This window comes from Salmo salar, chromosome 22 (assembly GCF_965601325.2).
Source record: "Salmo salar chromosome 22, fSalSal1, whole genome shotgun sequence".
Lineage (NCBI taxonomy): Eukaryota > Metazoa > Chordata > Actinopteri > Salmoniformes > Salmonidae > Salmo > Salmo salar.
In genome coordinates this window covers 27,897,644-27,921,734 of record NC_138312.1, presented here as the reverse complement: position 1 = coordinate 27,921,734, position 24,091 = coordinate 27,897,644, and the positions used below count along the sequence as shown (strand labels likewise).

The 24,091-nt window shown below is 45.3% G+C and overlaps 1 protein-coding gene across 4 annotated transcripts in view; it reads left to right on the top strand.

Annotated features, from left to right (window-relative positions):
• The window catches only part of camta1b (calmodulin binding transcription activator 1b), a 128,895-nt gene extending 105,352 nt beyond the window's left edge, over positions 1-23,543 (top strand). Inside the window, exons 8-23 of one of the 4 annotated variants that reach the window (XM_082967455.1) lie at positions 2,984-4,887; positions 5,305-5,431; positions 5,694-5,828; positions 13,079-13,224; positions 13,327-13,511; positions 13,633-13,711; positions 13,808-14,075; positions 14,161-14,633; positions 14,726-14,886; positions 15,056-15,308; positions 15,718-15,789; positions 16,025-16,045; positions 16,160-16,305; positions 17,722-17,793; positions 17,983-18,013; positions 18,722-23,543. In XM_082967455.1, coding sequence (XP_082823581.1) covers positions 2,984-4,887; positions 5,305-5,431; positions 5,694-5,828; positions 13,079-13,224; positions 13,327-13,511; positions 13,633-13,711; positions 13,808-14,075; positions 14,161-14,633; positions 14,726-14,886; positions 15,056-15,308; positions 15,718-15,789; positions 16,025-16,045; positions 16,160-16,305; positions 17,722-17,793; positions 17,983-18,013; positions 18,722-18,754 — 4,106 coding nt within the window. In that variant the 3' untranslated portion in view covers positions 18,755-23,543. The remainder of the gene's footprint in view (positions 1-2,983; positions 4,888-5,304; positions 5,432-5,693; positions 5,829-13,078; positions 13,225-13,326; positions 13,512-13,632; positions 13,712-13,807; positions 14,076-14,160; positions 14,634-14,725; positions 14,887-15,055; positions 15,309-15,717; positions 15,790-16,024; positions 16,046-16,159; positions 16,306-17,721; positions 17,794-17,982; positions 18,014-18,721) is intronic. The other 3 variants (XM_082967454.1, XM_082967456.1, XM_082967457.1) reach the window with 3 other exon arrangements.
• The last annotated feature ends 548 nt before the right edge of the window (positions 23,544-24,091 follow it).

The following is a 24,091-nucleotide window of genomic DNA, read 5'->3' as shown; positions in this document are numbered from 1 at the left end:
GTATAAATATTTGGACGAGCAATGTCGGAGCAGCATAGACTAAAATACATTAGAATAGAATACAGTATATACATATGAGATGAGTAGTGCCAAATATGTAAACATTATTAAAGTGACTAGTGTTCCAATTATTACAGTGGCCAGTGATTTCAAGTCTATGTATATAGGGCAGCAGCCTCTAAGGTGCAGGGTTGAGTAACCGGGTGGTAGCCGGCTAGTGATGGCTATTTAACAGTCTGATGGCCTTGAGATAGAAGCTGTTTTTCAGTCTCTCGGTCCCAGCTTTGATGCACCTGTACTGACCTCGTCTTCTGGATGATAGCGGGGTGAACAGGCCGTGGCTCGGGTGGTTGTTGTCCTTGATGATGTTTTTGGCCTTCCTGTGACATCGGGTGGTGTAGGTTGTTCAATAATAAGCTATAATAGCCTATAGATGTTGAGTGAGAGGTTCCCCCCCCCCTGAGCACAAGACATGTTTATTTCTATGGGCACAAGCACTGTTTGTGACACAAACTGTTCACACCCCTCTTGTTAGTGGAGAGAACATTTTTCCATTTTAAAACGAATTTTCTTGCAATTCTATACATTTTTCCACATCTAATGTGTATTAATGTGATATTTGAGTGACTCAAACATTACAATAAACGAGCTAAAAAAAGTTAGCTTACATGGGCTAGTTGATCTGGACATTTCTGACAAGTTATAAATAAATATCTCTCTAAGGTATGCAGTGACATGACAAGAGGAACTGATGATGCACTACCCAATTTAGACATTGAACCTTGTGCATTCTACTATTACAACTTTCAAGAGTAAGTTTACAGCTGTAGTGAGTTTTGGAAACCCGTCCCACAGCTTGCGAATCACTGCTCTAAGGCAGAGATCATCTACTAGATTTACCATTTTTTCTTGAGCGGATGGTCAGGGGGCAGGAACATAATTACAAATCATTTGTAGACTGCATATTGACATCAAGCTGCCCAAACAGATAAAATATTTGACTAAAACATCATTTCAAACCTTGCTTACATTTCTATATGATCACATACAGTGCCTTCAGAAAGTATTCACACCCCTTGACTTTTTCCACATTTTGTTGTGTAACAGCCTGGATTTAAAATGTATTAAATATTGATGTTTTTTGTCACTGGTATACACACAATACCCAATTATGTTTTTACAAATGTTAACAAAGCTGAAATGTCTTGAGTCAATAAGTATTTAACCTCTTTGCTATGGCAAGCCTAAATAAGTTCAGTATTACTGTATGTAAATGAAATATTTCTGTATTTTATTTTCAATACATTTGGCATTATGGGTTATTGTGTGTAGATGGGCGAGAAAAAAAAATATCCATTTTGAATTCAGGCTGCAACACAACAAAATGTGGAAAAAGTCAAGGTGTATACTTACTTTATATTATGCTCGCAAAATACTTTGGAACAGATGTCCCCCCCAAAAATTGTGGGGGGAACCCTGCTGTAAGGCCTTGGTGTCAAACTACATTCCTGGAAGGCCGTTTGTCTGCTGGCTTTTGTTATTTCCTTTCGATCTATGTCCAATTAAGACCTAGAAAGCCAGGTGATGAGGAGTTCCAAACTAATCAATTACCTAAATGTATCAATCAAGTACAAGAGAGGAGTGAAAACCTGCAGACACTCTGCCCTCAAGGACCGGAGTTTGACACATGTGCTCTAAGTTCTCAGGGCCATGAGAGAAACATAAAGGATCGAACAGGTAAACTAGAAGATATTCAACTTAATTGTTAAAACAGATTTAATTCCCCTCTGAAATTGACAGGTGGTAATGTCCAAACTATGTGATCAATACTTGATAACATGAAGTGACGAAATGTTGTATCTGTATTTGTGTTTTGTAGCTTGTAAATTGTTTGTGACAGTTTATAAATGGTGTAGTGTATAACAGTGATATACTGTATATCAATCCCTGTCTCTGTCCTTTACACCCATCCTTCTCTCCCTCTCCATCTCTCTGTCCTTTACACCCATCCTTCTCTCCCTCTCCATCTCTCTGTCCTTTACACCCATCCTTCTCTCCCTCTCCATCTCTCTGTCCTTTACACCCATCCTTCTCTCCCTCTCCATCTCTCTGTCCTTTACACCCATCCTTCTCTCCCTCTCCATCTCTCTGTCCTTTACACCCATCCTTCTCTCCCTCTCCATCTCTCTGTCCTTTACACCCATCCTTCTCTCCCTCTCCATCTCTCTGTCCTTTACACCCATCCTTCTCTCCCTCTCCATCTCTCTGTCCTTTACACCCATCCTTCTCTCCCTCTCCATCTCTCTGTCCTTTACACCCATCCTTCTCTCCCTCTCCATCTCTCTGTCCTTTACACCCATCCTTCTCTCCCTCTCCATCTCTCTGTCCTTTACACCCATCCTTCTCTCCCTCTCCATCTCTCTGTCCTTTACACCCATCCTTCTCTCCCTCTCCATCTCTCTGTCCTTTACACCCATCCTTCTCTCCCTCTCCATCTCTCTGTCCTTTACACCCATCCTTCTCTCCCTCTCCATCTCTCTGTCCTTTACACCCATCCTTCTCTCCCTCTCCATCTCTCTGTCCTTTACACCCATCCTTCTCTCCCTCTCCATCTCTCTGTCCTTTACACCCATCCTTCTCTCCCTCTCCATCTCTCTGTCCTTTACACCCATCCTTCTCTCCCTCTCCATCTCTCTGTCCTTTACACCCATCCTTCTCTCCCTCTCCATCTCTCTGTCCTTTACACCCATCCTTCTCTCCCTCTCCATCTCTCTGTCCTTTACACCCATCCTTCTCTCCCTCTCCATCTCTCTGTCCTTTACACCCATCCTTCTCTCCCTCTCCATCTCTCTGTCCTTTACACCCATCCTTCTCTCCCTCTCCATCTCTCTGTCCTTTACACCCATCCTTCTCTCCCTCTCCATCTCTCTGTCCTTTCCACCCCTCCTTTTTTCCCTCTCCATCTCTCTGTCCTCTCTCCCAGGTGCCGGGAGTAGCCTGCACCAGAAATGCTCCACAGCCAAACATCGCATTATCTCCCCCAAATTAGAAGCAAAGACAGGGACAGGGGATGGGACAGGGACAGGGTCTGGGACAGGGGCTGGGACAGGGTCTGGGACAGAGGTGCAGAACAGTGATGTGTCTGAGGGGCAGACAGAGCCCAGTCCTGGAGTTGGGGCCAGGAGCAGAGGAGGGGGGGAGAGGAAGAATGGTAGGCTGCCCAAACCCTCCCTGCTTCCCCAGAGCAGCATGGAAGTCTCCTCCACATCCACCAATCAGGTGGAGGTTCCCGACACCACACAGAGCTCCCCACTGTCAATCACCAGCGACATTACTGCAGACAGTCCCGCCCTCGGCCTGGCCAGCAGCCTATCACAGAGCTCTGCTGCCGTGTTCATGTCCGAGGTTGCCACGGTAACAGGGGATTCCGTGTACACCACAGAACACGCCCACCTGATTGGCTCCACCCATGACGCCACCACCACTGGGATTCTACTGGCTGTTGCCCCGGACACCCAGCGCTTTGAGTTCCCTGGCGGGGTGGGGTTAGCAGAGGAAGGGGGGGAGTTGGTCCTCTCCAGCAGTCTGGATGCCGGAGGTTCTGGAGTCAACCTTCTTGAGACCAGCATGAACTTTGACCCAGACTGCTTCCTCAACAACCCCAAGCAGGGCCAGACATACGGGGGAGGAGGGGGTAAGGCCGAGGGAGGTAGCTGTAATGGTGAGGGGGTGCTCCGCTGCTCTCCACAGTCACTAACGGCTAACGGCTATGTATTCAACGCCACGCTCGTAAACATCAAGACCGAAGATACTCCCCTGGAACAGCCGCTGGATAATCAGAGCGGGTATGCTGGCGAGGGGACGGGCCTGAGCCCTAGCACCACACTGGAGCAAATGGACTTCAGTGCTGTGATGTCATCAGCCTGCGCCCAGAGCTTGGCACAGCAGATACACCAACACTCCCCCAGTCTCTTCTTGCAGGCCTCCCCTAAGACCCCCCTCGCCCAGGCCACCCAGCCCCAGATCTGTGCCTCTGAGACGGGCCAGGACTCAGGCGAGACCCAGGCTTATCTGGGCCTACCTACTATACCACAGACTGACTCTCCAGGCACCAACGGAGACCCTCACACATACCTCCACCAACCCTCACCAGACCAACATGGCCACAGTGAGGAAAGCAGCCAGGGGGGTCTAGTGGGGCTGGGTAGCTTTCCTGTAAGGGGGCAGGAGATGCGAAAAGACCAGCTGAGCACCAGAGGACCTGGGAAGGTGACGTCCCCAGAGAAAGAGACACAGAAGAGGGCAGAGTTACTCCTCAATCCTGGGGAACAACATGAGGCCTACAGAAACAACACTGGTGTTGGGAGAGGTGGAGAGCACTACCTACAGCCAACAACCAAGAGTGGGGGAGTAGAGGGAGGACAAGAAATAGGAGATAAATATATTTTCAGTAACGGGGTCAGGGATGCAGGAGTTAACAGCTCAGTGGTGGACAGTCCTCAGTCTCTAGCTGGAGCAGCCATGGAGGGGGGGTTGTACAGCTCTACTCTTCCCCAGCCGGGTGTAGGGGAGGCTGGGGGAGCTGAGGGGGCAGGCGGGGGCATCAGCCTGGAAGGCTTTGAGGCATCGTTTGGGAACCAGTTCTCTGACCTCATCAATGACTTCATCTCTGTGGAGGGGGGTGGAGGGGGGGCGGTGGCCGGGACAGGAGGCAGTGCACTCTACACCCCTGCTCTGATGCCCCAGGAGGAGGTTGGAGAGGGCCAGGAGGCAGGAGCAGCCCCCATTCAGGGTTCAGAGGTGGAGCAGGGAACTCTGAGATTGCTGCCGGAGACGGGGAGGCTGTTTGGGGTGACGGACTACTCCCCCGAGTGGTCTTATCCAGAGGTGAGTCACTAGTACCTAACCCTTAACCCCTGACCTCTTACCTCTCGAAGCCCAACTTCCTATTCCCTAGCTTCTGAATGGATATATCACCCAAAGTAGATACATAGACATAGGAAGTAGTGTATCGATTACACTAGTATACATGAACTATCAGCAACTGTCACCTAAACCATATAACTCATAAGGCCAACGTCTGTCTGTACGCAGTAAGAGTCTGACGTAGATCCTCTGAGACATTAATAACCTGAGACACACACACACGGTCTGTGGCTCAGCATTGATGTCAGTGCCCAGTGGCAAGTGGGTCAGACTGAGACTATGGAGACACTAAGAAAGAGAACATACAGAGTGGCGTCATCCCCTTGGACGCTTTGACACACACACATCACTGAATGTGACTGTGTGTCTTTGTTTCAGGGTGGGGTGAAGGTGTTGATAACAGGTCCCTGGCTGGAGGCCAGCAGAGAGTACAGCTGTCTGTTTGATCACATCAGTGTCCCAGCTGCTCTCATACAGCCAGGAGTACTGCGCTGCTACTGCCCTGGTAACACACACACACACACACACACACACACACACACACACACACACACACAGAGACAGAGACATGCATACACTCAGCAATTTACTTTCTCATGCACACACTCTATTACTAATCCCAACCCGTGTGTGTGTGTGTGTGTGTGTGTGTGTGTGTGTGTGTGTGTGTGTGTGTGTGTGTGTGTGTGTGTGTGTGTGTGTGTGTGTGTGTGTGTGTGTGTGTGTGTGTGTGTGTGTGTGTGTGTGTGTGTGTGTGGGGGGCTTAGCCCATGAAACCGGTCTGGTGATGCTGCAGGTGGCTATGGGTGGGGATGTGATCTCTTCCTCTGTGGTGTTTGAGTATAAAGCTCGAGACTTGCCCGCCCTGCCCTCCTCACAACACGACTGGTTGTCCCTGGACGGTAAGTCAGTGTGTGTGTGTGTGTGTGTGTGTGTGTGTGTGTGTGTGTGTGTGTGTGTGTGTGTGTGTGTGTGTGTGTGTGTGTGTGTGTGTGTGTGTGTGTGGGCGTGCGTGCGTGCGTGCGTGCGTGCGTGCGTGCGTGCGTGCGTGCGTGCGTGCGTGCGTGCGTGCGTGCGTGCGTGCGTGCGTGTATACCATCCTGCATCCCACTGCTGGCTTGTCTCTGAAGTTAAGCAGGGTTGGTCCTGGTCAGTCCCTGGATGGGAGACCAGATTCTGCTGGAAGTGGTATTGGAGGCACTCTTCCTCTGGTCCCCCAAAAAATATCCCAATTCCCCAAGGCAATGATTGGGGACATTGCCCTGTGTAATGTGCAGTCTTTCAGATGGGATGTTAAAGGGGTGTCCTGACTCTCTGTGGTCACTAAAGATCCCATGGCACTTATTGTAAGAGTAGGGATGTTAACCCTGGTATCCTGGCTAGGGTGTCCACCCCTGGTGCTCAGAATGACTGAAATCACATGTAGATTATGGTCATTCATCCAGAACATGCAACTCCTGTAATGAAGTAGCCAATACAATGTAATTTGCCTAAATGCAATTTGCAGGAAAACACCATTCTAAACAGTGCATCTGATGCAAGTGGTTCCATGTGTGACAGAGATGAACATTTCTGTTAGATTCCCCTCTTTCTAAGTTTCTAAAGATGTGACAACTAGGATGGGTTGATAATATGACCAGGATTGTGCCTTTGGCTTCTGGACAACAAAAGAAAGTTGATATGAAAACCAATGGAACAGGAGAGAAATGCTAGTTTCAATGGCATATGGAAGTCTTTCTAAAATAATTTCCTCCATGTAAGACATGCCTCATAATTTGAAGTAAAACATTCAGGTTTCAAACAATTAAGTATATGCTTTCAAAATGCATACTGCCTCCGGCTCACATTGCAAAGTGGTAGAGGACGTGCTGATAGCCTTCCTAACTTTGTATATTCACTTGAATGGCGAATAGGAAGCGTGCTTCAATTATCAGTTGAGAAATAAAAATAGTAGCTCTTTTTAATTGTGGCCATCAAAACTATTTTCAACACGCGATTGCATATAGAATTGTTGCGCAATGACTGGGCTTATAAAAGCACATTTCACTCCAGTAGCATCGAGCTGAAGATCTACAGCAGCTCTAGCGCTGTCTGACCAGCTAACGGAAACCCTGGTGCGCTCTTTACGTGCATACGTGCCGCTCTATGACGGATGTTATGATGTCTTATGTAGCTGTGATGAAGGCTTCATGAATGCATACATGGGGGGGTTACAGAATCCTCTTCTCAGATGCTAGTACCAAGCGTGAAACAGAGTGTTTAGACAATTTACTGTTTTAAATCAAATCAAATTTTATTGGTCACATACACACATTTAGCAGATGTTATTGCGGGCGTAGCAAAATGCTTGTGTTTCTAGCTCCAACAGTGCAGTAATATTTAACATTACACACAAATATAAAAGTAAAAGAATGGAATGAAGAAACATAAATATTAGGATGAGCAATGTCGGAGTGGCATTGACTAAAATACAGTACAATAGAATACAGTATATACTTATGAAATGAGTAAAGCAGTGTGTAAATTATTAAAGTGACCAGTGATTCCATGTCTACAGTATGTATATAAGGCAGCAGCCTATAAGGTGCAGAGTTGAGTAACCGGGTGGTAGCCGTCTAGTGATGTAATATATTTCTACAGATTTGGGTTCCTGCATGTAATATAGCATTTTTGGTGTGTTGCTGATCATGCCATAGGTTTGATGGGAGATTCGCCCATGTTGTATGGGGGCCTGGATTTACACGTCACATAGGGGCCAGGAATAGGGACAAGCGGTGTTTTGGGACCGGATACACTCTCTTACAATCTCTCTCTGAGTGACTGTTGAGTCGGAAAGTGTGGGTTCCACATAATGACAGAAAATGTAGAGGCCTGTTTCAGCACCATGGACACCACCACTAGTCTAGAGCCACTGGCTGGAAAAATGTCATTATTTTCCAAAGGCGAGACATTCTACTACTATGCCTGATGGGACTTGTTAATTTAAGCTTGAAATACAGTACCAGCCGAAAGTTTGGACACACCTACTCGTTCAAGGGTTTTTCTTTATTTTTACTATTTTCTACATTGTAGAATAATAGTGAAGACATCAAAACTATGAAATAACACATATGGAATCATGTAGTAACCAAAAAAGTGTTCAATCAAAATATATTTTAGATTTTAGATTCTTCAAATTAGCCACCCTTTGCCTTGATGACAGCTTTCCACACTCTTGGCATTCTGGCAACCAGCTTCACCTGGAATGATTTTCCAACAGTCTTGAAGGAGTTCCCACATGTGCTGAGCACTTGTTGGCTGCTTTTCCTTCACTCTGCGGTCCAACTCATGCCAAACTTTCTCAATTGGGTTGAGGTCGGGTGATTGTGGAGGCAAGGTCATCTGATGCAGCACTCCATCCCTCTCCTTCTTGGTCAAATAGTCCTTACACAGCCTGGAGGTGTGTTGGGTCATTGTCCTTTTGAAAAACAAATGATAGTCCCACTAGGCGCAAACCAGATGGTTGTGGTAGCCATGCTGGTTAAGTGTGCCTTGAACTCTAAATAAATCACTGACAGTGCCCCCAGCAAAGCACCCCCACACCATCACACCTCCTCCTCCATGCCTCATGGTGGGAACCACACATGCAGAGATCATCCGTTCACCTACTCTGCATCTCACAAAGACACGGCAGTTGGAACCAAAAATCTCAAATTTGGACTCATCAGACCAAAGGATAGATTTCCACTGGTCTAATGTCCATTGCTCGTGTTTCTTGGCCCAAGCAAGTCTCTTTTTCTTATTGGTGTCCTTTAGTAGTGGTTTCTTTGCAGCAATTCGACCATGTAGGCCTGATTCACACAGTCTCCTCTAAACAGTTGATGTTGAGATATGTCTGTTACTTGAACTCTGTGAAGCAATTATTTGGGCTGTAATTTCTGAAGCTGGTAACTCTAATGAACTTATCCCCTGCAGCAGAGGTAACTCTGGGTCTTCCTTTCCTGTGACGGTCTTCATGAGAGCCAGTTTCATCATAGCGCTTGATGGTTTTTGAAACTGCACTTGAAGAAACTTTCAAAGTTCTTGGCATTTTCTGGATTGACTGACCTTCATGTCTTAAAGTAATGATGGACTGTTTTTTCTCTTTACTTATTTGAGCTTTTCTTGACATAATATAGACTTGGTCTTTTACCAAATAGGGCTATCTTCTGTATACCCCCCGCCTTGTCACAACACAACTGATTAGCTCAAACACATTAAGAAGGAAATAAATTCCATAAATGTACTTTTAACAAAGCTCACCTGTTAATTGAAATGCTTTCCAGGTGACTACCTCATGAAGCTGGTTGAGAGAATGCCAAGAGTGTGCAAAGCTGTCAAGGCAAAGGGTGGCTACTTTGAAGAATCTCAAATATAAAATATATTTTGATTTGTTTAACACTTTTGGTTACTACATGATTCATATGTGTTATTGCATAGTTTTGATGTCTTCACTATTATTTTACAATGAAGAAAATAGTAAAAATAAAGAAAAACCCTGGAATGAGTAGGTGTGTCCAACCTTTATACTGCAGCCTCCAGGGAACCTTAGTGTGGGGGACATACTATACCTGTGTATAATTGCTGTCATGTAAACTGAAATGAAGTTTTTAAACACCTGTTGGTCATAGGTTTAAGACCCTTGTTTTATGTGATTGCTGTGTGTTTGGTTGTTTTTCACCATGTACAACATGAAGACAACATCCTGCCAATTATTGAATGGCAATAAGGTTTCCTGACTGTAAGAACCTCTAAGTAGTTACATTTTGTTTGCTACTCAATTTTCCCTCTCACACAAACATTCACTCTTGCAAACACGAGTCTGTGCAACAAGGTGCTGTAATTCTTCAATGCCTGTATAGTTCAGGGGCGTGTGTTTCATCTCATTCGCTCCAGTCTGTGATAGATACGCTATTGTGGCCTGTGCTATCGCCCGCAATGCAGAGAGAGACAGCGAGCGAGCAAGAGAGAAAGAGCGAGAGAGAGATGGGGGAGGGGCAGTGCGGCAATGCGTCTACAGAAAGACGCACTGCTGCGGTCCACATAAAGAGAACACTCGCATAATGTTTTGATGCGTTGACGGTCTGTTTTATTGCAGCTAAATGTAAACCGCAATGGGTGTTCATGTGAGGTTCCGCTCACATAGGATACACAAAGCGGAATAGCAATAGATTTTAGAGCGTTTTAGAGCGCTGGAGGTGGGATTAATAGACCAGCCATCTGTGCATAGTCGCTCCCAGCATAATCTCGACAGACTGACCGAATGAGAGAGAGGCGTAGCCTCGGCAGCCTAGTTTAAGCCTGTTTCAGTGGTCGGTCGCCCCATATTGAGGCTCGTTGTCATAAACTAGCCTACCAAAACTGTACAATGCACCAAAGAGATCAAATAGCCGAATGATAAAGCACGGCTACCCAGGAATATTTGCATTAGCCTACTCACGCCTGCTTGAATTCACTATCGTCTCTCCACTGTGCCTTTGTTTGAAAAGCGGGCAGTCAAGTTATTCTACTGTCTCTGACTCTTGCGATTCGTTTATTTTTCTCCCACCGATGATGACCGAGACACCGGTAGCTCGTGGAACTCCCCATGGTTAGATTTAACCCCGGCGTCTGTTTCCCTGCGGCGCAATTAGAATGAACGTCTGCCCTGTTTACGCACCTATCACGGTTTTAGGGGAGAGAAACGGCGCGAAATGGGAGGGGAGAGAAGAGACTCTCTCTCTCGGCTCTTCCACTTTGTTCTATTGATGTTGCATGGTAGCAAGCGTCGCACACCTCAAACTAAAAGGGAACTGTAAAACAGAAGAAGAAGGACAAAGAGAGCGTCAGAGAAACTATTTGAGCTTTCCGGTTAGTAGCCTTATCTATTATGTGAAAACGAGATAGAAAACAGAAAATAGACTTTTAGTTGTTGTCGGTGTTTTGTGCATTTACCTCGTAATTGGTGTTGAAAATGCAAGAGCCACAGAGTGTCTCGGAGGTCGCTGTTGAGTCTGGACTGGAGCCATTTAGAGGATTTTAGTTTATCCTATTATTCACTTTGGCTATCTGACTGTGGTGTTGATAGTAGGCTATGTCTGCCTATGCATGCTCGCATCATCTCGAATGTCGTTAGTTGTGTGTGTTTACATTGCTTTCATTGGTCATTGCCGATGATATACCTGGTAAAGGCTCATAGCCAACACAGTCCAGGTCAAATTCCCTCATCTTGCGGCACAGGTATTAAAACGTGTGTAAATGGCTAACCCCTGTATATTATGTTGTGTAACTTGGCTGGCCTGGTAGCACAATGACTAAGTAACTAAGTAACACGTGTGCTGTGGAAGAGCTGCTATTTCTTTCTCCTCTCTCTCTTGCGCTTTGTCTCTCTCTCTCTCCTTCTCTCTGAATAAATCAACCTCAAACAAAGGACTACAATAAGCCACTGTCCTGTGTAGCTCATATACCGTTTGGGGACTTCTGTAGCCTAGTCTATTAACTTTTCACAAAGGCATAGGCCTACATTTAGGGCAATGAACTATTATAACTTGTAAACTATAAGTGAGTGAATGGAACAGAGGGGAGTAGGCAACTAGCTGGTCTGAACCAAGTTGAAGTTGCATGAAGCGTGGTCCCACATTCTGATTTCAGCACCAAGAGAAGTGGACAGTGCCACGAGTTTTAGACTAGCTGTGAGTTGTGCTGAAAGCTTGTAGGTTGGTGAAAATAATTTCCTAATGTGACATTTCACAGTTTTTATTCTGGTTACTTTAACAAATATATAACAATTTAACAAATCCCAAGTCTGATGGGCAGGAACGGGCAGGAAGTGGGTCAAAACTTGGAACAGAATTGAACAGTTCTGGAAAACAAGCTTTTCTCTAATTAAACAGACCTCCCGCCATCCATAAATACCTGACTGAAAAAAACTAAAACATAGAAACAAGCATGTTGTCAGCAGTGGTCATGTCTCCACCGCCAAGTACTGTGTTGTCCTTGACATGCTGTTGTCACTGACATGCTGTGTGTGTGACTGGAAGTGCCCCTGAGGACCTCATAGAAGGGTAGGAACGGGGTGTAGCCTATGGAGTAGACGGGTAGGCTCCCTGTAGGAGGAACGCGACTGACACACATACAAACATATCTTGTGAGCAACACAAACATGGTTGGAGACTGAGACACACAAGTCTGTAGATACACACATGCAGAGACACACACACACACACACACACACACACACACACACACACACACACACACACACACACACACACACACACAGTTGGAGAGTCAAAGAGGGTCAGTGTAATTCCTGATTCCTCTGTGTCTGGTGAGAGATCAAGGTCCCACATGCAGCAGACTGATGCAACACCCACACAGATCGGAGTAATCCAGACAGACCCGCCTAGACATAGAACAGAGAAACTTCTAAATTCCCCCTAAAATTCAGTCCACCCAATGTGGTGGTATAACCAGCTGGTATTGAACCCAATATGTCTGGGTGACTACAGACCATGTTAGCCCACTGACCTTAAGGCATTTGTTTGGGAAGCTAACACAACATGTTGAGTTTGTTTTTCTGTTCATTCAGATGAGCTCTCTGTCGTGCGTAGCTGGCAGGCTATGCTCCACTCTGATTGGCTGTAGTAGTTGTGTTAAAGGGGAGGAGCTCTTATGTCACAGTTGTCGTCCCACCCTCTTCTCCTCCTCTGTGTGTGCCGCATCCTGAGAGAGAGAGAGAGAGAGAGAGAGAGAGAGAGAGACGGAGATGGAGAGGGAGAGGGAGAAAGAGAGACCATCAGGTGGGGATGACATAATCTGCACTGCAGCAACACTGCAGTAGCATTTGAACAAAGACGCGCGCAAGCACACACACACACAGTGCAAGTACACACTCCTGTTCTCTATCACATAGATACAAACATTGACTATTGTTGACTTGCCCCCAGGTCTAATTTGTTTTTAAGGTTTATCTCTGTAGAGAGAGAGCTTGATGTTTCGCCCTGTAAACTCTGTTTTCTCTTACTGTATGGGAATCTGCTATAGGGACAATGTACACATTATGAATAGAGTAATGCACATCTCACCTCAACCAGTCATCTCTGCCTGTCCCACTTTTATCCAATCACAGTGTGTCCCTCCTTTGTTTCCATAGATACCCAGTTCAGGATGTCCATTCTGGAGCGTCTGGAGCAGATGGAACAGAGGATGGCTGAGATAACCAATCACCATCAGACCTCCGAAACCACGGCAGCCACGGGGGGAGTTGGAGGAGCAGGAGGCACTGACCACCAGTCCCAGGTAACTCAGTGGAGTGGTTCATTGATTGGTTGGTTGATTGGCTAGTTAATTGTTTGATTGTTTTATTGATTGATTGCTTTTTACCCCTCCCTCTCTCTCCAGCTCTCCCCAGCCGAGGGTTCATTTGAGGGCCGTGTGGTGGTGGTGTGTGAGAAGATGATGACCCGCCCCTGTTGGGTTTCCTCCAATCAGCTGATCCACAGCCGGAGTTCCCGGGGCATGACCCTGCTGCACCTGGCCGCAGCTCAGGGATACGCAGGGTTAATACAGACTCTCATCCGCTGGCGGTGAGAATCCACACACACACACACACACACACACACACACACACACACACACACACACACACACACACACACACACAGGTACATTAAGATATGGTTCTAAACGTGCTCCTCTGTTCCTCAGCACTAAGCATGCAGACAGCATAGATCTGGAATTAGAGGTGGACCCGCTCAATGTCGACCACTTCTCCTGCACCCCACTGGTAAGAGATTGTGTTTGTGATGTAATGTGAATGTATGTTCTGTCTATATTTATTTAATGCTGTGTGTATATGACGTGTTTTGTCTCCACCCGATAGATGTGGGCCTGTGCTCTGGGTCATACAGAAGCAGCGCTGGTTCTGTACCAGTGGGACCCCAGAGCTTTGGCCATCCCTGATTCACTGGGCCGCCTGCCACTCAGTATTGCACGCTCACGGGGACACACTCGCTTGGCCGAGCTACTGGAGCAGCTGCAACAGACTCCTCCTACTCAGAGTCCACCCACTGACACCTGGATGGACAGGTGGAGCAGCGAATCGGAGCCCAGTGGACATAGGGAAAGCCCCGCCCCCAGCTCTAACCCAGGTGAGAGAGGTTACCTTGGTTACATTGGGGTATTTAACCCTGAGGGCCGCAGTTTCATGTGTGATATCATGCTCTGTCTCTCCAGACCTAAGGAGAACCAGGACAGAACCACAACAGAGCACCCAGAACCACAGCCAGAGTCAGAGCTGGGCTCACCAGGGCCAACCCCAGTTGCAGGGCCAACACCGGGGGCCACCGGACAACCAGGGAGACCTCCCACCAGCCAAGAGACTCAAACTCAACCCTGAGTCCCAGCAACAGCCAGTCACCCCCCCACGCTCTCAACTACCCAACCTCAGCCCCCTAAATACTCACCCCCCCAGACCCAGCTCTAACTCCCCAAATCCCCACTTCCCCAGCCCACCTCTGCAGGGCAGGTTAGGGGGGTCAGGGGGTGGCAGTAGGTATAGCTTGAGGCAGGCTCTTGGGAGGCGGAGTTTGGCCAGGAGGATTCTGGGAAAGGAGAGACTGGCCAATCATTTGCGTCAGAGGGGCGTATCCACCAGGGGGGAGGAGCCAGAACTGCTGACCTATCAGGAGAACAGTGAAGACCTGCAGGTAGGAGGAGCTTAGGCTAGTTGGACCAATAACTCCACTCAAGCCTCCACTTTGACTTCATGCAAGCACTTATGTGTGTGTGTGTGTTGCAGATGAACATGATGATGCTGGCAGAACACATCATGGAGGCCACTCCTGACAGGATCAAACAGGAGGGTTTTGTTGCCACGGAGACTGAGACGTCGCCACCGGAGACCGTTGGGGTCAGCGGTGATGTCAGCTGGTTGGCTAGTTACATTGGTGACGTGGAGCGGTGAGTCCAGAAAACTCCTATCTCTATATCTCCTATCTCTATATCTCCTATCTCTATATCTCTTATCTCTATATCTCCTATCTCTATATGATACTGTCATATTGTATCGATATAGTGTATATTACTGCCTGCACTCTCCCTCATACTGCTTCTGGTGCTTTTCCTCCAGGTTTCTATACTCCAGGCCCCAGATGCCCACCCCAAACCCCATACCAAGCCCCCTGTCTGGGCCTGAGGATCAGGAAAGTCCCCTGGCTCCGCAAGGCCTGCCCTCCCCGGCTGACTGGAGCTCCTTCCTGCATGCGTCACTCAGTGGAGAGGGCCCAGACACCAACCCTGCCCACCTCACACTGACAGAGGCAGAGCAAAGAGAACTGTACGAGGCTGCAAGACACGCCCACCACACCCTCAGAAAGTACAAGGTATTGATAATAACTCTCAAAAATCACTCAAAGCACTACAAAATACAACAGAAGGGTCAAGTAGAAGAAGACTTTATTTGGGGTTAAAAGTTCTCCCTGCCAGGTCCCTGGCTCCACAGGTTGAAGGGTGAATGGGTGGATGTCTGGAGTAGTATTGTCTGGATGTGTGTGATTGACCCTGCATGGGGAGTTTAAGCAGAGCATGGCCTGGATAGAAAAAACAACTGCACTGCATTCTCTCTCTCTCTCTCTCTCTCTCTCTCTCAAGAGGATACACTGCAACAACTGTATGATCTAGAATCCAGTGTTGTGAAGTTTGGGGTCAACCATCTGTGGCTCGCATGCCCACTCCTGGTCTCTCCCCTGTGGTTGCCATGCCAACTCACCCTTCCCTCCCTCCTTCCTCTAGGGCCGGCCAATCCAGGAGCAACGTAAAGAGACCGTAGCAGTGGTCCAGCGCTGCTATAAGAAATACAAACAGGTACAGTAAGACTTTCAATCACAGATCAATCAGAAGAACATATCAGCCCTGCTACTGAAACCAATGACCAATCAGCATCAGTCAGCTCAGCCATTAGTCAGGACAGCTAGAACACAGCAGCTGACATACCTTCTACTCTATGTCTAGTCTGGTCCACTATGACTGGATGTGTCCACAATATGTCCTTCATACTCTCTCTCTTTCTCTCTCACCCCCTCTCTCCATCTCTCTCAAGCTGTCATGGATAGCCTTGAAGGTAGTGTGGCACACTCTCTCTCAATCTCTCTGTCTTTATTCTATAACACATTGTTTGAATGTACATTACGTTTGTACTATTTCCCTGACCAGTCTAATGTAATATCTCTATCAGTATGCACTTTATAAGAGGATGACGCTGGCAGCCATTTTGATCCAGAGCCGCTTCCGCAGTTTCCACGAACAGAGGAAGTTCCAGCAGAGCCGGCGAGCAGCAGTACTGATCCAGCAATACTACCGCAGCTACAGACACTCTCTCAGGTACACACATGGCACGCACATAGGTCGTTATCAATACAGCATCACAATAAGGTGCACATAGGTCGTTATCAATACAGCATCACAATAAGGTGCACATAGGTCGTTATCAATACAGCATCACAATAAGGTGCACATAGGTCGTTATCAATACAGCATCACAATAAGGTGCACATAGGTCGTTATCAATACAGCATCACAATAAGGTGCAGAACGTTTGATTTGCCTGCTGGGGCGCGAGGAGACCCCCATTGCCGCTGCGTGTCGTTTTTAAGGGATTGTTAAATACATGTTATAACTATTTGGTTTTAATATCATCACCTCTTGAAGAGCATATTCAGAACTACGCATTTACAATTATGCCACATTTATCTCTATCATCAGAGTTATACAGCCAGTAACTGCCTGCTTTCATGATCAGTAAACATCAATTGATCATGTCATTTCAGATACGTGAGAGTAGCCTCAGGATTTCTCTTTATATTGGCCACCATTAATTGGATATTTGAGTGATATAACGTAATAGTGAACTATACCTGACCAGTATGAGTGGTTTAGGTTAATTTCCCATCCTTTGTGGGGTCTACCTGTCAAGCAGCAGAAGGATGCATTTGCCAAAGTATTGTTTGATAATGTTTACTTTGCAAGATACCAGTAGAAACTTTGTACAGTTGGCTAAACATAGTGGTAAGTAGACCTAATGTACTTTTTTATCCAACCAATGTGGACCTACCTAGCAAAGTTAGCTAACATTATCCCCTTTTCAACATTGTTTTTCTGAGTGTTTAATCACGATTGCTGCTGACAGACATGATAGGTTACAGTGATTGATGGACAACGTCAAAGTGGCTAGCTAGCTAACAACAGATCGCGTCAATATGACTAGTTAACAAGCAACTTCCAGGGCTTAAACTAGATGGCTATATCCAAATATAGTTTGATTTGCTTGTCATCTATTGTGGTGGTGACAGAAGTCTGACTGACAACTTTACCAGGACGATGACTTGTCAACCTCTTTCCAAAAGCCTAATCTCTGATGACGCAAGCTAAATGACACATGTTTTACATGCCAAATGGATAGGCTACCCTCACGTATCTTGACATTTTACTGATCATGAAAGCAGGCAGTTACTGGCTGTATAACTCTGATGATAGAGATAAATGTGGCATAATTGTAAATGCGTAGTTCTGAATATGCTCTTCAAGAGGTGATGATATTAAAACCAAATAGTTATAACATGTATTTAACAATCCCTTAAAAACGACACGCAGCGGCAATGGGGGTCTCCTCGCGCCCCAGCAGGCAAATCGAACCCTCTGCAACTTATTGTGACATTTTATTGATTCCCACCTATACACACAAACAGACATGCACACACACACACACCCTAACTGTGCTGTGTGGTTGTCATCATGCAGCAGTCTCCTCACTAAGAGACAGAACCAGGCTGCCCGTAAGATCCTGAGGTTCCTGCTCAGATGCCGCCACAGGTACTAACACACACAGTCTCCTTCCTACTCCAGACCAGCTGTCACTACATCACCATGATGGAGAGGATGCAGGTGTTGACCCTGTCTGTCCTCTCTAGCATGGCCGTGTGGTGACAGCCCCACCCCTCCTCTCCATACCCAGTGTGTGTGTGTGCTAATAGTTGGTGTTGTTTTGCTGTTTCTGTGAAGCCTCTTGATGGACCATAGACCAGTCAAACGGGTAAGTGAGCACCAGTAACTCAGTTTGGGCTTTTCTTACCCCCTCTTCTTACTCTCATTTCTTACTTTCTCCTCATACTCTCTCTTTTTCTCTCCTTTGCCCCTTCTCTCTCTCACTTTTCTCTCGCTCCCTCTCTCCATGTGGCTGATGCCTGTTTGCATGTCAGCTCTCTTGAGAGGGAGAGAGGGAACACTGGGTCAGTCCAAACCTCAAACATAAACACCTCTATCTGTCCCTCTAGTCCCTTTGCTTTCTCTCTCTTTCTATCTCTTCCTCGCTCTCCCTCTGTTCCTCTCTCTTTCTCTCTCTGAATATTGCTGAATGATGCTGGTATTTCTGCATGACTGACAGAGAGAGGGGGCAGGTCCTTCCGCTTTACTTCCAGGGACTGGGGCATGCTTTGAATGACATCACTTCCTCTGTGGGAGGGGCTTCTCTCTTGTTTGGCCTGCCAGTATCCTGCTATTATTTTTGGCTTGGTAGTTGTGGAGGGAGAGGGGGGGGAGAAGTGTGTGTGTGCGCGCTTGCCCGTGTGCGTGGGTGGGTGTGCGCGTGTGTGTGTGTGTATGAGGCCGCTCATCTTACAGTCATCTGAGAACTGTAACACAGAAAGTGGCTGGTGAACCAAAATAACTGTTTGTTGTCCCCAGTGCCACCCATCAGTGTGGTGTGAGTGTGTGTCTGACCTGGGGCTCTTCTCTCCTCTAGGGCAAGAGAGCAGAGAAAGGCCAGGGGTCCTGAGAGCCCACGACCCAGTCCAACACAGAGCCCCCTCATCCTGTGAGCTCCTCTACACCCTTCTCTTCCCTCTCCTCCTCTCCCTTCCTCCCTCGGTCTCACACAGGGGCAACTCTCTTTTCCTCCCTCTCCTCATACCACTCTCACAATGGGACTACTTCACAGTCCACACTCCTCTAATCCAAACAGGCTGCTAACACTCAAACAGGAGAATGAGGAGGGATACATGGCAACTATATCACTGAGACAACACAGAGACAACTCTCCTCTCTCTCTCTCCTCCCTCCTCTGCTCTGATGAACGTATGGACCTGGCTCTGGCCACAGCATCGCTTTGCTTTCCCCTTCCTCCAGATCACAGGGAGGAAACTACATTACCCTGCCTGGCATCTTTGCACTCTTCACAGATAGATCAATGTTTTCTACAAGAGCAGAAAAGAACAAGAGAAAAAGATCAGGATGCAGCTGAAGATGAACATTTTGTTATCGAAAGTGTTCGATACGGAGAATGGGATGATTGGTTTTCTCATATGGGCAACATTTGCATTGACATGCATAATCTATATTGGACCTGTTGTACTTGCTGTATAAATGATACATTTTAGGAAAGGAAAACATAAACCAAATATCACTCCCATATCCTGTATGCATGCACTGTTTTTCACTAGCTCTTCTCCTCCCATGGCTTTTATGGCAGTTGGCAAAGTCAATGTGATCACCACACTCTGATTGGCTGGCTAGACAGGTCAACCAGTCACCCAGTCCCCCAAAAGAGAAGTACTACACTTGAATGTAAGAAGAACATTAACAGATAGGGGTTTAGGTGTAAATAACAGTGTCTTAATTTGTTATATTGACTTGTCTATGAAGTCATTCTCTGAAGCAGCATTTTGCTAGCCTGATGTGTGAGTCTGTGTTTGTTGAATCTAATGCATGTGTTTGAGCTGTGAGCTCCTGCATGCGAACCAAACTTGTTTGTTTTGTATTTATGTGTAGTGGTGTCTCACTTCTGTCCTCATTGACTATCTCTACCCTGTGTTTATCATGTGCTCTATGTAAGGAAAATAACCTGGCTTTTCTGTTTTTATTTATGTATTATTTATCTCTTTTTTTATTTTGTCTTTTGTTAATTTTTCTTATTTACCTTGTTCTGTTTTTCATTTAATTTACAGTAAGAAAAGGGCATATTAGCCCGAGTCAGTTTTATCCCCCTATTGTGTGGTAATGTGTGGTAATATGTGACATATTCGGTTCAGATGGTTATCTGTCTCTGTCAATTTGTTCTTAACATGAACTTCAAAAAGCCACATATGGTTTTGAGGAGAGTGTCACATTGCATTGCCTTGACTTCTTATAGTCTGTGAGAAGTCCCTATACTTACTATACGCTAGCCCCTGTCTAGGACATGGGTCCCTATATTAGCCCTTATAGAGTTTAGCCCAACCCATATTTTTGACTATTTAGCGTCTCTGTACATAAAATGACGAGGTATGGGTATATATGGAGACCCTGGATCTTTTTCATGAGAAAAGACTGTATTTAAGAATATATATTATTTTACTTCTATAACAACAATATGAGCAGATAGAGACCCGGGTATACGGATAGAGACCCGGGTATACAGATAGAGACCCGGGTATACAGATAGAGACACGGGTATACAGGACAATTGTATTGTTTGTAAATAATGTAAATACTAACCATGGATCTATGTGCATGAGAAAATAAGACAAAGAAACGGGGCAAGAAAATCAACATACATTTTTTTGTGGCTATGGACTGTAAGAGGATTTGAACTACTTCACTTTACAAGTGTTTGATATAAGTGTTATTGAAGAACATTTTGCTAACGCATGACATTGATGAAATCTTAGGTTAAAACAAGTGATATAAAGAATAAGGGCAGAAAGCAAAATGTATACACATCATGCTTTTGATTTCAGGCTAGCAAGAATGAAATCATTTTGCTAGTGGTGCCAAGTATTATGAATTCTACTTTCCCCTAGGATTAGCGCAGGAGTTTTTCCTGACCATGTGGTCACTTGTTCAGGAAAAACTCCTGGTCCAGGAGGTAAAACATACACGTATTAAATATACTGTACACAGTCATCTCAAGCAACTGAAGGGTGGGAAAGCAAGGAGAACTTCATAATCGATTCTTGTAAAGTGTACACAGAATGAGTTCCTGTCAGGTGTCAAAACCAAACAAGCTGGTGATGTTACTGTTTCTGTTAGTGTGGTCCTCTGTGGCTCAGTTAGGAAGAGCGTTGTGCTGGCAATGCCAAGGTTGTTGGTTCATTTCCTGCAGGGATCACACACATACTCAAAATGTATGCCCTCACTGTACTAAGTTACTTTGGATAAAAGTGTCTGCTAAGGGGTATATACTTTTATGTTAATGCATTGCAGATTTGAAACTTTCATCTCTTAGCTTCAGACAGATGTTTTCCCCTACACATTCCTCAGCATGTAATTGCCAATAGTGTTACAATGAGGCATTTCCTTCCCTGGAGTGTCTTACAGATTTGCTTTGACTGATGATTATGACCAGTTTGGTTTAGAAAGTGCCTACTCATATACAGAACGTGCAAGCTAATATCAAGAACCCACTATATGTCTCCAAATGAGTTAACCCATTCCCTCTATAGTTTCCCAAATTGTGTGTGACGATTATTCTACACAGAAGATTGGCGCCCAGTCTTATTTTGAACTCTAATTTGTTAGTGATTCCTACACCTAAGTGTATATGCATTGAAAATATTCCATTGTTAAAAGACAGCGACAAGTTGGCTATAGCAGAAACAGACTGATACTAGTCCTGCTTTTGGTCCTCTCAGCAGATGATGTATTCTACTCCTCCTACCAGGGAGACACTGAGTAGTGGATCCCAGCATGGGATCATTTGGGTTGCTACATTATAACAAAATGTCCGTAGCTCTGATTTGCCCCCTACATGTATTTATTTGTGAGAAGTAAACATGGACAACGTTTCAATCCTCATAGGGATCTCAGTTAGGTTGCCAGGTCATGCCATATCTCTGACTGGGCTGGTTGATATATTATAGGCTAAATTCTGCATGGCACATTCACGCCCATTTTGCAGTAATGGCAGTACATGTAGGCCTAGACACTGTCATATAGATACCTTGGGTTAAATATGGCAGAGTCTTTAGTGAGACGTAGAGCACAAGAAACCCTCTTTCTGGAATTCAACTGCTGTATGGTCATTCTCAAGGTGCAAATATCTGTTTTGAACGTTGATAAAGTGTATTCTTCTGCATGGAAATTGCACGACATTTCACTTTATTTATCATCTGTTCAGTCCTGGCAGTAATGTTCTTCCAACGTTCTTCTATAAAAACATATCTTAGCTGGAGCTAACTTCACAGACAGAGACATGCACACGACTCACTCGGTCATCTCACAATCTCCAATCTCGCACACACATCACTCTCTCTTTTCTTTTTTCTCAGGGAGCAGTAACTCCCTCAGATTTAAACTCAGGGTTCTAGAATGGCTTGGGGGTGTGGAGTAGGCCCTGTGTGTGTGTGTGTGTGTGTTAATCAGCCAATTGTGATTAGGCTATACCTCCTCTTTCATGAGATGACAGTGGCGATGACCCCACCGAGAGGTGGCAGACTGAGCTCTTGTTCACAGGGAGTTGGCCTGAGATGGGTGCCACACACATCATCCCATCTATAAAGGACTTCCACTTCCAAACACCTGAGACACAACATATAACATATATAATACAAACATTCAAATATATGTAGAGCCTCACAAAGAAGACAATAATATCCTCTCTAGGGCCTGGAGTGGTTTTCCTGACCAGGAAAAACTCTGGGCATAGTCTTTATGGCCCAGGAATTATTCATGTTGGAAAGGCTCTCCAGCTTATCGCTGTTTCACTCTGTAGTCAACTCTTGAATGCGCTTAATCATTTTATACCCTGGCCTGGAACTGTGCCCTCCAACCACATCACAGCTACACTAACAGAAACACAGAGAGGGGCTGCTGTTTAAAGGGGGTGAATTCACACTGGATAAGGCTTTCCACTGAAACACACAGAGCAATAAACAAACATATATACATTTTCTAAATGAGGATCTGTAAATTTAAGTAAGCGTAGAGATCAGTTTGTAGAGAAAAACATAAGCTATGTCACAGGCAACTTTGACTTCCTCTAAGGAAACTGGGCCACATTCAGTAGCCGAACGTTGCAGATAGAAATTCTATGAATATAGCTGACGTGATTCCTTATTCTACATGTCAGAGAGGCATGTTTGTTCTACATGCCATATTTCTATCTGAACATAACAAAACTCTGTGTCCTGCCGAATTCGCTCCCGGGCAAGCTGCACAGAGGTGACCTCTGACCCAGAGGTTAAAGGTCAAATAAGAGATAAATTATGAAATACAGGCCGTAGTTATAACGGGCTATGGGCTAACATCACTCTGCATGTTTAAATAGTGCTAGCTAGACTTCTCCCTCTCTTTCTCTTTTCCTCTCTCATCCCTAGCTTTGTTCCCTCCTATTTTGTGTTCTTCATGCCCCCTCTCTCTCTTTATCTCTCTCTCTTTCTACCTCTTTCCCTCTTTTGTAAGTGAATTTTTTATAATGTGCATGTATACGCATCAATAAATAGTTGAATATGTTTTTAAAAATAATCTTCTGCTGCTGAGGCCATGCAAAGTGTTTTGAATTGCCCTTATATGTGGAAAATGTATTTTGAATGCTTTACATAATTTCTGCTGTAAAATGAAATCTGAGTAAAAAGAAAATTTGCACTTTACTGTAATGGTCTGATGATTATTTTATTGTCAGTGTGATTGTACGACATTTAAAAGAAACTGGGCTACAAATTGTTTATCATATCTATGCTACATTTTTGTATTTGTAGTATTTCCAGAAATACTTCAGAAAATTAAGCCTCTGGTAATTCTGTCCATGGGCCTATAATGAAGTAAGTTGAGGCATTGAAGAAACTTTATTTCCTTGTTGAATAATGATTTCATTTAAAATAACTGTCTAGTGAAAATCTCACTTTTAAAAGCTCTTAGGGTTCGATTCAATCCGTATTGCGGAGGTTCAGCGTTACAACGTGATTGAAATGTAAAGGCAATGTTCCCGCATTAGCAGAGACTGCATTCACGATATTCACTGCATATGTTGGCTTTAAATTTCTATGGTGCAATCTGTAATGCTTCAGCGAAACAGATTGAATCAAGCCCTTAATCTGTTAACTCATACCCAAATAATGTTGTTGACTCATCCTGTACTTGAAGTTGTGGCCAAAGCATACATTTTAGAAGGAAAAAAAACACTTTAAAAAACCCTATC